We start from the raw sequence: 14,046 nt of genomic DNA, 5'->3' as shown, positions 1-14,046 counted from the left end.
ATATATAGTAATTCATTAGTTAATGTTTTTCCCTTATTGCCCACCCAAACCTCACCCGCCTGTTAATAGAACTCCCAGACATGCTCAGTAGTAATTCAGTCATCTTTGGTATTTTATCTCCTGTCCATCATATAAAAGCCATAGATTTTTTTTACTTTATCAATACAAAATCATACATTAAAGTAGGAGAATCTACAATATTATAAATAACTATTTATTAGCTTGATTTGTAAATTTAAAAATTTAAATATATGTAATGTTAGATCCCATTTGTATTTTAACCCTAGACACCTTTTATCTTAGGGGATCCAGTTTGGAGGTTATTGCTATAAATAATCCAGGTATAAATGATGGTGGCTTGCCTGGGGTGATGGAAGCAGATTCTGGATACATTTTGAAGAAAGAACCAAAAGGGTTTCCTAACAGGTTGCATTTAAGGGTGAAAGGGAAAAATCAAATGACAGGTGTCTGGCCTGAGCAACCCCAGAAGTGGCCATTCTGTGAATTACTGGTAGGGCAGGATCTGGGAGGAGCAGCTTGAGGGAAATTTCAGAAGCTTGGTTTCATTGTGTTAAGTCTGAGATGTCAGTTTAACTCTCATCAGTTTAATACTCAAGGCAGGCAACCAGGGGAGAGGTCTGGAAAGTGGCAGTCATTAGGGTAGGGGTAGGTTGGGGCTGTATTCAAATTCTGGGAATGGGAGAGATCCACTCTTTATTTCTGTACTTTCAACAAGGTGGGAGACATGATAGAGTTGAAGAAGGGAACACTGTTGTGACACTTCCCTCTCACAGCAAAAAGTGGCATGAAGTAGCTAGAAGCCACCCCCAAGCCACTTTAAAAGCTAAGAACTTCCTTAGGGTAGATACCCTGAAAAAGTTTGTAATTAACCACCAACCCTGGATCCTTAACTTCAGACTTCCTATAAAATGTTTACCACACATGAAGACACCACTGGATGTCACATATCCTCCATGTAAATCACTGGTCCCTTACTGGTCCTCTGCCCAGCTGCCTTTGACATCACATCACTTGATATATATATATCAATGTCTTCGACACTCAACCTCAAAATGGAAAAGAAAAAATTCTAAGTAAAATCATCACTATTTTAATCACATGAGTCATCTTATTCTCCCTCTGACAAATACAAACAAGCCTCAACTAAACAATATTGCAGTCTAAGCAGAGACAAACTGGTCAAGGAAGGGGGAAATGTCGAGACTGAACTTAGCCCAGCCTGCTGGGTAGTCTGTGGATAAGAAACCAATGCAGCATTTCTAAAATTAGCATCCTACACAATGCTGTTCCACAGCGTGTTATCTGATGAGTCTATACTCAAAAGAAAAATGGGATCCTTAGATAAAACAAAATCATATTTCTTTACTGTGGGAATGTTGGGGTACAACAATGTGCCTTGTGAATCTTCAAGAGGGAGATATAGAAGGTAGCATTGCCAACATTCGTTTGATGCAGAGCCAACTCATAATAACAACTTGCAGATTTGTTCATCTGGAAGAGCAAGACCAGAAAGTCCCCCATCACCCACTCCCTGATTTGCAAATCTGCCTAACTACATGCATTCTTGAATCCAATTCGATTTAGATTCAATAAATTCATTTCTTTCAAAATGAGCCTGTTGTATTATTATATATTCAGTTATTAAATATTCACACTGCGAGTGAATTCCCAAATGCCCACCTGTTCCAACAGTGTTATCACTGAATAGTAGGAATTAATTATTATAGAGATGATGATAATAAAGCCAAAGAATTTATCCAAATTAAATGTTCTTCCATGAAGAAAGGGCTAAATGCTCGGATCAGTAATAATCTAATTTCACTTTGGAATCACTGGGGGGACATTCCGTTCTTCCCAGCACAATACTGTGAAGAACGGCTGGGTCTTCGCTATGATTCAACTGAGCAATACTTTTACTAACTTTCTTTTTACCTTTTACCCAACACATAAGTCCATATAAGACAGGTTTTTTATAAGCAAGCCTTTACATACTGATTAATGGTAAAGATAGTTTAGCAGGTCTTTACCATTCTTTCTGTGTATTCTTCCCTAATTAAACTAATATGGCCATAGTTCCATTTTGTTGGGAGGCAACTCTCCTAACAGAGTTAGAAACTTTTCAGTGATACCTGCCCATCATGATACGTCAGCTGGTAGCCTCACACTCACACAGAAAAGGATTACAGGCACTTATATGAGATATAAAAGACATTTAGTAAGAATATATTTATTTATTACAAATCTCATTTACATTTTTATATACAAATGTTAATTACTTAAATGGCTTGAGAAATGCCATTATAATGCTACTTATAAAGCCATCTACTGAGTGAATAGACATGTGCCCTCAAATACAGATAGGTAACTATTTTTAAAGGTGACGCCTCAAAACAGCAATAGCAATGAACCCTAAGTGATATAAATTTTTCTGTATTATTTTTATAGTGATAAAAAATAATAGAAGTTATTTTTCCAATAGCACTATTCCGTTACCTGACATATTCCACTGACTCTAAACTACAGTGTTAAGACACAAGTTTATGGTGAAATTCTGGAAGTTTCCTCTGGGTACAAAAGGAACCCAGTAAAAATGCTGTCATCCTCGGCGCTGGCATATACTCCATTCCAATCTTTGGAAACTTCCAGCCAGACTTGGTCCCCTGCACTTAACTTCAGGATGATGAGGAGAGAGGCCTGGTCTATTTCATGACCATAGAGTGTTTCTCTGGACTTGACCTGCTTCTTATTCCAGGCCACCAGGCTGATCCGAGCGGGTCGGCCACTCACCGTGACGTGGTAGGAAAATACATATGCCCCGGGAATACTACAGTTAAATTTCCCAGTGACAGGGCTGTAGTTCCCTTGGTCATTATAGAAAACCTTGTCAAATTTGATGGGGACATTGGGAGGAGGGAAAGGCTTTGTTAAAGCAGCACTGAATGCCGACCGTGGGACTCTGGCCACCTCCCCTTTGGAGCCTTTTAGGCCGCGAGAGCCTTTCTTCCCAATAGACCCTCGGATGCCTTTGCTCCCAAGCTCACCCTTTGGCCCCACAGGTCCCGTGAGACCAGGAGGACCTAACTCCCCCTTTTGTCCTTTTGCCCCTGGATCACCTCGGGCTCCAGGCAGGCCCTCTGGGCCCTTTTTGCCTTCCATCCCAATATCTCCTTTGCTACCTTTTTCTCCTTTCATCCCCACCTCCCCTTTTTCTCCCTTTTCCCCCCTCTCCCCAGAATTCCCACAGTAGCCCTTCTCCCCCCTGTCCCCCTTCTCTCCCTTGGCCCCAGGCTCTCCATTCAAGCCTGGTGAGCCCATAGCCCCTCGGTCTCCTTTCTCGCCTTTAGTGACGTTTACAAATGTGTCCCCCTTTGAGCCTTTTTGTCCTTTCACTCCGGCCAGTCCAACATCTCCTTTATCCCCTTTAGGACCGAGTGTACCTGAAATGGAAAATTAAGATAATGTTTAAGGACCACACAGGCTATGAACAACATGCTATTATTACAGAGCTCACAAAACAGGAACAAAACCTACTAACCAGGGCTGGAAACCTGGAACCCTTTTGTCCTTTCACCCCTCTTACTGAGGTGAGACCCTTACACCGAGCTGTTCACATCACACATCTGTCCCATAACAGGCAGAGCTAATGCTACTGAGAAATCACAGCTTATATTTAGGTCTCGTGTATCTAGTTTTATTTTTATTTTGCTTTTAAGATAATAAAGAGTAGTAAAACTATAGTTGCCTGCTTTACTCCAGTACCCTTGCATTTTAGCCCAACCCAAGTTTTCTCCTAAATCTCTGTATTGTCCAGCCAAAACCAAAACCTTTCAGGGAAAGAAATCGAAACCCAGAATTCAGGGGTTTTTTCCCAAAGACAGCTGGAGAGAGAAACAGAGCTCAAATACCTTTACTTAGTCTCCACATTCCTAGCCCAGCCCTGTACCCACACTCCAACGTAACCAGTACACTGCATTATTAGAAGAAGAATAGCAATTTGTATTTCTCTCTTACCTCCTGATAACTTTGAGTACAAACAGGAAGAAAACTAGGGGCTACACTGCACACATGATACAGTTTACACTCTACCTGGTTCTCCAGGTTTTCCTGGGTATCCTGGAACTCCACTTGTTCCTTGGTCCCCACGTTCTCCTTTAAGTCCTAAAATGATGCCAAGATTAACTTTCTTCTAATTGTATTAGTTATGACAAAACTAACATCCATTTCACAACCATGTTGCATTCCAATGCTTCCTTTACCAAAATGTGCAGAAGTAAAACGATATGGTTGGGGTGAACACGCAACACAAATATACAGATTTGTATATAATACAAACATACAAATATATAGTGTTATAGAATTGTCCACCTGAAACCTATATAACTTTATTAACCAATGTTACCTCAAAACTTCAGTAAAAAATAATAAATAAAGTAAAACAATGTGGGAAAAGTTATTGAGCATCATTAGGAATATTGTATCCCAATTGATGGTAAATCATTTAGAAGAGATTTGGGGTTAGTGCCAATCCCTCCAGAAAGAACTCGGCTATTCCTTTAGTGCTTCCCAGCTCTTCAGATCTCTCACAAAACTCATGACATTCTGCCTTGTGTTATATGCATACATGTTTGTGTTTTTCCTATTATGGATTTTGAATGACAGCTAAAATGTCCTCTTCTTTCCATTCCCCACAACACCTGAGAAGTCGTGCCATGCACCACGTAAGTTTAACACGGAGCACCCTGTGCGGTTGGCTAAAACTCACCGTGACAAAACCTGTCTAGGGGAAGAATATACTGTCCTTGACATAGAGCATCAAGGAAAGCCGATTTTTATTTTGTTTGGAAAAATTTTCATGTACTCTTTGGACAGATTATAGCACTGTGAGAAATGGTATTTAAAATTTTTTAATCTGGGTTTCCAGATATTTGCCGTATACCACAAAACGGATTTTTATACTGGACCTGGCTGAAGGCCCATCCTGTTAGTGTGGGCACTCTAGACTTACTTTAATTGTAAACAATAATAGCAATAATAATAGCTAACTCTTATTGGTCATCTACTTTGCACCAGGTAATGTTCCAAACTCTTCACATGACTTTTATAATTTAACCCAGCCTTTTAAATTCAATGTTAATTTTTATTTGATATTAATACAGTCTGTCATATAACAGGGGGCACATATAACAGAGCACATTTCACTAATTAGAACACTTTTCATTTAAGAAAGTTTATAGCATCTCCATTCAAGAATGGTAGAACAGATATTTTTGTCATCGCTTTTATCACAGAAGAAACTGGAGTACAAAAAAGTTCAGAAATTTGAACAGCATCAGACATGCCTGCATAGTACATTGGTTGGCATTGATTAACCAACCACATTAGTTATATATAACTAACATTTTTGTTACCATTTTGTCAAGAAAATCCTAAATCAAATTAAAAGTCCTAAGAGGAGATTCCCCCAAACTTCACAAGAGTGGCGACAGAAATCCCACCTTAAGTCACCCAGCAGAATTTTCTAAGCAGCTAGCTCCTCCATTGCCATTCCACATAAAATTCAAGATTTGGAAATTAAGTCTAAGGCCATCAGGAAAATGTCCGCACACATTTGGAGAGAAACTCACCCCGAGTGAAAGTGAAGGGCCATTTCTATTCCCAGCCTTGCCCCGTTCATATACTGACCTTCGCTGCAGAGTTATTCTGGTCCTCACGTGCATTTAAGGAGTTTAAATGCTTACACTGAAGTTCCTCAATTAGCTTGTGATTAGCCAGAATGCAGTCACTCAGGTCACTTTTTTTTTTTAACTTTAGATCTTGACTAAGAGTTTAGGCTGCGTCTGGAAGTGAAAGGCAAGTGGAGTTGCCCCGCGACAGACCGGCTGAATGAATTTCTCCCTTTGATCCTTCATCAAAGCATGCTCTTCAGAACCTCGTCTTAGGTACTCCCCCGTTTTTGTCTTCTACTTCCAGAAGTCTAGCTAGTGTGTGAATCACTCGGGAGGTTCATCACTCATCTTTATTTCACAGAGTTTTCTGCTAATATAATTCAGTCACAAAAGGATTAAATGTTTCTAAGAAGGAAAATCACATAACTGACAAGTGTGAGGTAGCTCTCTCTCACCTTAGCCTCTTTTCTGAGTAATTACTTCACTGAACGTTCCACTACAAATGGGTTAGGCAGTTCCTGAGCCATGTGGAGGGTGATGTATAGATGATATTAGGTCTTTTGACATGTGACACTGAGGCTAAAATATTTAACTTGATGGATGGATGGTATTTGTATGAGCTGATGGTATGCACTGAGGAATTTCTGAAGGTCCCAGTGAATCTGTAACCTTCCTTCAATCCCTCGAAGCACTTACAGAACCAGGACTTTCCAGGCAGAATGCCCTCTTTACTGTTACAGCTATAGAATTACAGAATTTCTGAGCTAGAAAAGATCTTTGAAAGATCTATAGTTATGCGACTATGAATCTTTTCTGAAAGTAAACGGTATAAACAAATACCTAGTCTATTTCCCTCAATAGTCAGATGAGGTGAAGTGACTGGTCACTGTTAGGTGCTCAATGTCATCCACTTGCATTCAGCTCTCTTCCCCCAGCGACACTGCCCTCAATTTGAGTGTAAGCCAAGGGATACGTCATATTCCCCTTTGCAGACAGACTGCCCACCTAAATGGAATAGGATTGCCTGCTCTAGTTAGTTCTGTCTAGTATGTAATTAATTTGCATCATGAGGAAGATACAGGAAAGGACCCTTCCCTAGGGCAGATGCCCCGTCACTGGGTCAGCTGCGAGGCCACTGAGAGATAGAAAAGATGTGAGTGTGTGTGCACGTGGGTGTGATATGTTACTAGGCAAGTTTAAAATTCCTCAATTGGCTATTTATAAATTAACATTTGTATATAAAATGTAACTCACAATATGCTTAACCAAATTTTACATTTTTTAAATTAATCCACCAGCAAGAATCTGGTATTTACTTAGCAAACTGCTGTCCTAAAAGTGATTCAGAACATCCCTTGAGCTTTGACATGAAATCTGTATAATTACCTACCTTTCTCTCCTTTCTGGCCTTTGGGACCTTGGGGTCCAATGACTCCTGGTGGCCCTGGGATCCCCACATCACCAGCCTTTCCCTTAGGACCTAGAAATGAGATTTGAAAACCATTAAGGTACAAAATATATTCTCTTTCAAAATATCATAATTCACAGGAGAATAAAGGAGTCATTTATTAAGACTAATGAGTGTCAATGTCCAAATGATAAAAGCTGGGTGAGAATAAACTATTAGAGAGTTGTAATGACAACATTTCTGTACAATTTGCAATTTTGTACTGCCCAAATAGATAAGTCGGGCACATCAGTACTTGTCACTGGGTCCATGGCGCTGATCTAAGGACTCAGGGAAGCAGTGCCCTGTCAAACAGCAAGAACTGAGTGACTACCTGACCCTTCGCTCGTGTGGACCACACTTTCCAATCAGAAGTAAAACCACAATACCTGGCACTTTTGGTTTTCCCACTCACTCATTTATGCATTCACTCAGGAACTATTGCTAAGGCTTCCTATAAACCAAGCACCCTACTAGGTGTCAGGAATCAACCATCAACATTCCAGGCGTCCCTAGAACAAACTGAGGGTTGCTAGCAGCAGAGGGGGCAGAGGGGTCAGCAAAAGGGGAAGGGGATTAAAATTACAAAGTTCCAATTATGAAGTAAACAATGAATATGTAATGTCCAGCTAAAGAAAATAGTCAATAATATCATCACTATACACAATTACAGATGGTCACTAGACTTACATGCTGATCACTTTGTAAGGTATATAAATGTTGAATCACTGTGTTGAAACTAATATAATATTGTATATCAACTATAATTTTTAAAAAGATTTATACAAAAACCTAAAAAAAAACATTCCAGTAGTCCCTACCCTCATGGAGCTGAGAGTCCATGAAAGATAAACATTGAATCAATAGCCACACGAATGTAGAAATTGTCACCCTATAGTTAGTGATGTAAAGAATCAAAGGGTACATCCCTAAGGAAATGGCATAAGCTAAGACCCGATGAACAAATTAGGATATGAGTTATTTTCAAGTTTATTTAACGATGCTCTCATACTAGATTTCTATTTTTTTTTTTAAGTTGTGTTTTTGAAAACACTGATAAAGTCAAAATAAATGCCTCTCCGGTTATCTCAAAAACAGGATCCTCTCAGGCTTAGAGTACTTCATGAGGTAGGGGAAGTCTCCTGCTACAGCTAACTGAAACAATAAACCCCACTGTTGAGCACTTCCTCTATTCCAGGCACCCTACCGAGTCCTTACACGTACGAAGTCGTTCAGCTGTCTTGATGCCTCAGGGAAGCTGGGATTACTCTTACCCCCATTTTACTATTTTAGAAACTCAGACTTAGAGAAGTAAGGAAGTTTCCCCAAGGTAGGACCATGCGAGACTCAACATGCTGAGCTCCTAAGCACCCTGCTCTTTGCAGAACCAGTCAGACTAAGACATATGAGCGCCCTCAGTAAGCTAATGACTTGGCACACCCTCAGAGTATTTGTCACACGTATTTACAAGAAGGGCTGAGCTCTGAGAACAAAGCAGCTAAATCCACCAGTGAGTAAAGCACAAGCCTTGATGTGACAGACTCACAACATGAGAAGACAGTTTAGCAACCAGCTGTGTTTACTTGACCATGCCCTTGGGGGGTTTTACTCCCAAGCAGCTTGCCAACCAGATATGATACTAAGAGAAATTCTGGTAAACACAGTTTTCTCAGTCTCATTACATTTCCAGTAATGTTTTTGCAACCCTGAACTCTTGGTGGCCCAGACTACCGCCCAGCTCCGTTACCCTTTCGTTTCAGCTCTACGTAAATATTGAGCACATTTCCAGAAAGGTCCCCACAATAGGATAAAATGAGTGAATACCTTAATGAAGATGTATAATGCCTGATTTTATAACTTTAAATTCTTCAAGCAAAACACAATAAATATTTATATGTAATTTTTTTCAGGGCAGAGTGAGATTGCATAGTGGCATTCTGATCTCATTTTTACCTTGAATTCTCTGCTATATGACATGTAAAAGCTGAAATATATTACGATACAACTGAGAGTATATTGATAATGTATATATGAAAGACACCTGAAAGTTTGAAATATGTAACTACGACGTTCAATGGAGAAAATTGCTGGGCAAGGATACAGTGTTGACTCAGAATTTCAATGAGAAGCAAACTGAATCCTGGCTTTTTTCTCCACCTCAGAGGCATTCCATTTGTAATCCTAACTACAAATAGCACTCCAAAAATCCATCAGGGAGCGCACAGCCTTACCAGATAACAGAATTTTCATTTTCCCTTTTTACATTGGCCTTTAATGAAAAGATTATACTGGTCGTGAACACGTGTAACTTGAAGAGGAAGAGCTACGCACCAGTGCTGGGGTTGGTAGGCCCAGTCTCTGCTCTGACCAGCATTGCCCAGCAGAAGTTTCTGCAATGACGGAAATGCAGTATCTCTGTGCTGCCCAGTAAGGTAAACACTGGCCACGTGTGGCTACTGAGCACTTGAAATATGGCTAGTATGTTTGAGGAACTGAATTTTTAATGTTATTTAATTTTAATATTTATTAATAGCCATACACAAGGCTAGTGGCTGTCACTTTGGGCCACACAGTGCCCATCTGCCTTTACAAATGCTACACCTAGGCCTATCCCCCTGTTCATGACAATGTAGAACCCCTTGGGGCAGTCCTACCTCCAACCCACCTCTCAACTCGAAGGATGTATAAGGGAGAAATGTGGCTTTATATATTTCCAAATACCTGACTTTCCAGCCTCGCCAGGTTCTCCTTTCTGCGCTGGTACAGATGAACAACAATCGCAGCAATTCAGAAAGAAATCAGCCGTATCCAGAGTGAAGTTTTCAAAGGGGAAGAGAGTGGCAGTGCCAAAGGCGGGATCTTGGACCGAGGGGTGGGGGGTTGGTTCTGCCGTCCCGGCCATTTCTGTGAAGGGGGTTTCTTCTTCTCCCGGGGGTAGGCCACTGGATGGCTTTAGTCCCTTCAGCATCTCTTTCTCCTCAGGCTTCTTTGTAAATTTGATGTATGGTGTGGTCTTTGCTATTGTGTCCATACCAGCCATAGCCAAAATAATTAAAATAGCACAAAACCAAGAAAACATCCACATAATTGAGGCTAGAAGAAAGAATGGGAATACACACACACATTACATGAGATCCAAGTGAAAAGGAATATGAACAAGTACTTATATGAGAGAATATATATACATATAGGAACCATAAGAATAAAGAGTATATATAATATTAAGTGATATTTTATGTATTTTATATGCAAATGTGTGTTTGAATCACAACAAAATATTTTATTTACTTAAAGCATTTATTATAAGGAACATTTGCTTCAATTCTCCTTTCTGGTTGTTTTCCTTGTATTACATGTTCTAAAATATTGTTCTCAGTCATTCTAATTATCTTGCCAAATAGCAAACATGATCTATAATAAATGCAACATGACTTAATAGCTCATATACCCTGTGGAAAACAAATATGTATAATTTCCTGACTGACCTCACTCAGATTTATAGGAATCAAATACATTTGTATTAGAGAAAGATGAAAAATATCGAGCTGAATAGTTTATTCCAGCAAACTCAATTATTTTGAGAAAAATACGAGCGAACTAGTCCTTAAATCTACTAGGGATAATGATCCTGTTGTGAGGGCAATCTTTTAGACTCTGCTGTGATAAACTGGGAAACTGAATAAAAAAAACATAAATTTAAATATATTCTATGTTCTTAGATTCTTCACGTGTCATTTAATTCTCCAATTCTTTGTTTTATAATTTGAGGAGTTTTTTTCCTGAAAACTCATCTTTATCCTTGTATTATTTTAATGGGGTAAATGGTGGTTATTCTGATTAGGGCTTTTATCAATGTTTAAAGTGATATAAGGGTTCCTGTGAATTGAAATTTTGATAGTTCATAGTATTTCATTCCCCAGCAATTCCCAGCATTCCAGAGGCTGCTAACAGAAGAGCCAGGGGTAAAAATGAATGCTTCTGTTTTTAATTGGAAAAGGAAGTAGTAGTTAGGATGAAGAGTAAAAGAGTAAAGAGAAGGGAAGTAAAGATAGTAATAACACCCGCTATCTATAGAGCCCCTACTATGAGTAGGAGCCTTACATTCATCGATCCAGTTTTCCAAACAGCTCCACCAGGTAGAGGACACACGATCATTCACCTTCACAGATGTGGAAACTGGCACCAAGAGCAACTACCTTGCTCAAAATCACACAACCAGTAAGTTATAAATTCAGAACTTAAATCGAGTCTGTTACATTTCAAAGCCTCAATACTCTCCCACAAATCATGTGGCATTTATGAGATTAAAAAACAATAAAGCCAAGGGTAGGATCAAAGGAAGAGCTATAGAGAAGACCTATATAAATCAAAACAGAAAACAGATAAACAAAGGTACAAAAATTCAAAGAATGTTAACTTTCCTTTAACCAGTATTTACTGAAAATTAACAACGCCCAAGCCCTGACAAATTATATGTGGTGAGCGAATGAAAGCCACTGACTCTGTCCTCAGGGAGTTTACAATCTAGTAGGAAAGACAATGCACAAAAAAGCAGGGAGGAAAGTGTGAAGGGCAGACGGTCACGCTTCAGCGTGCCTCCAAACACAGGCCCCACAGCCTCACTGCCCATGCCCGCTCACCTGTGAGCACAGAAAACGTGGTTACTTCGTGTCAGCCAGCCAAACCATGTCCCAACAAAAACTAGACAACATAAATACTCGGTTTCTATATAAAATAATTAAAATTTCATTAGTTCATACAATTCCATTCAATGAAACATTCATTTGTCTAACAAACATTTATCTGAGCATCTGAGATGTGTCAGGTCCTGTGCTGGGTCATAGAATATAAAGAAAAGTAAAGGCTGGTCCAGTCCCTAAGGATCTTGTCTGCAGTAAACATCCAGTCAAAGCAAATATCCAATGTGAAATGCTGGTCACTTTTAATTCCTCACCACTTTGCTGTAAATGACTGCTGAGTGTTAATGCTCTAAAACATTGCTTGTATTCTCTTAAACAAATGAGGTCATATGAAAACATATCTATTATTAGTCTATGCATACAAATTAAATTTTACTCTAAAAGTATGTGATGGCCTCTTGATAAGCCAGTCCTGAGGTGGCAGAGGAGAGATGCATGTTGGGGCAGGGAGAGAAAGGACACTCACAATGAGAACAATGTAGGCATTGTGCAAGCACTTTGTCATTGCAGTTGCGTCATACATGAACCATGCAAAATAAGATTTACTTTGCCCATATAGCAGATTATAAAACTGAGGCGCAGAGAGATTAAGTAGCTTGCGTGAGATCACAGTGGTAGGAAGCAGTGGAGCCGGAATTAAAACCTAGATCCTTTTGACCCCAAAGTCAGCCCGTGCCCTTCCCACATACTGCCTGACATTAAGGAGTGGTAAGGGATGCGGCAGAATGAACTGAGTTGGACACTTCATGGAGCTCAACTCCAGACCCTTCAGCGGAAGAAAGGAAACAAGAATGTAAAATTGGTAGATGTGAAGGAGAGGAGAGATGAGAAGTCTGTCTCTGACAGTGGAACATATTAGTGTGGGACAGACACAGTCACAGAGGGAACACAGCACAGCCAACAAGAGAACGAAGGGCTACAAAAAGGAATGAGCCGAACTAAGCAATATTAGGGTAGTGTTCAGCACCCCTGTTTGGGGTGTGCTCTGTCCTCATGTATGTTTTCCTTGCAGTGCGGCTTCCTGCTTCCTGAGTTAAATACAGGTATTAAAGGATAATGCAGTTACTACTTGAAGACCATGATGAGGCTCCCCAAGAATTTGTAGATGAGAAAAGCATGAACCCCTTTGAAAAACAGTGGAGCAAATATTGACAGCAACCTGACTGACAGTGCATATATGTCATTAATTTTTCATTGAAAATGTTTTCATGTTTGGGTAAAAACATAAAAACATAGACCAAAAATTCCATGACTCAAGCAAGTAAGGACTTCTTACCAAATTTTAAGCCACTAAAACAATAAAAACATAATTCAAATGCCAAGAGTGAAGTTTAATGCAGGTATAAATCTTCACAGTGAGGTTAGAAGTAAAGAACTAAAAGGAAGTTTAGATCCCCAATCAACCTAAATACAGTAAGCCCTTCATCCTGAAGGCTGCCTAGACTGTAAGCATTTAAAGAGGAGAAAGTTAGGTCTCTTGTTTTTTGTGTTCCAAGTGACTAGCATAATATTTGCAAATAACATATCCCATAAATGTTTGCTAAACTAAAATGAAGTAAATGATTGCATTATTGTCTCCAGTTGTCCACCCCTACCTGTGCTCACACTCTTGGATAGATGGATTTTGCACAGTCTCCCAAAAAAGAAATGAGGTCCATACTCCAATCCCTTCACTTGGAGTTTAGCCATGTGACTTTGGCCAATAGAATGAAGTGGAAATGACAGGGTGCCGATACCAAGCCTAGGTCTCAAGAGCCCTGCTCTGTTTCAGCTTGCTCTCGTTGACTTTGGCCATTGCCATTGGAAGGCTATGCAAAACCAAGCTTAGTGGTCCAAAGAAGATAAGAGACACATGTCCCAAGTAAGCCACCATAGCTAAACACAATCTAAATGAAAGTTCCCAATGGACCCACAGACACATGTACAAGCCTAGGTAAGACCCATTGAGGTCAATCTAGATCATACAACCCTCACCTATCCTACAGACACTTCCCAGTTATCTATTGCTGTGTAACAAAGTACCTCAAACTCAGTGAATTCAAAATAACCATTTTATCATAGCTCACTGTTTCCTAGGTCATGAGTTTGCTCCTGGATCAGTGAGGTTATTCTTCTGCTGCATGAAGCATCATCTAAGGTCACTCAGCTGTATTTAGCTGGTGCAAGGGCTAGTGTGGAAAGGCTTAATGACATATCCAGTGCCTTGAAAAAA

The 14,046-nt window shown here is 39.8% G+C and overlaps 1 protein-coding gene across 3 annotated transcripts in view; it reads right to left on the bottom strand.

Annotated features, from left to right (window-relative positions):
- Positions 1-2,185: 2,185 nt before the first annotated feature.
- OTOL1 (otolin 1) overlaps positions 2,186-14,046 on the bottom strand; it is a 48,546-nt gene continuing 36,685 nt past the window's right edge. For all 3 annotated transcript variants that reach the window (XM_053918066.1, XM_053918067.1, XM_024560357.3), the window contains 4 exons: positions 9,856-10,227; positions 7,078-7,167; positions 4,108-4,179; positions 2,186-3,458 (listed from right to left, as the gene is read on the bottom strand). In XM_053918066.1, the coding sequence (XP_053774041.1) occupies positions 2,560-3,458; positions 4,108-4,179; positions 7,078-7,167; positions 9,856-10,227 (1,433 nt within the window). In that variant the 3' untranslated portion in view covers positions 2,186-2,559. The remainder of the gene's footprint in view (positions 3,459-4,107; positions 4,180-7,077; positions 7,168-9,855; positions 10,228-14,046) is intronic.

Source organism: Desmodus rotundus, chromosome 2, assembly GCF_022682495.2.
Source record: "Desmodus rotundus isolate HL8 chromosome 2, HLdesRot8A.1, whole genome shotgun sequence".
NCBI lineage: Eukaryota > Metazoa > Chordata > Mammalia > Chiroptera > Phyllostomidae > Desmodus > Desmodus rotundus.
The sequence above is the reverse complement of the archived record's forward strand: the minus strand, read 5'-3'. Positions and strand labels throughout refer to the sequence as shown.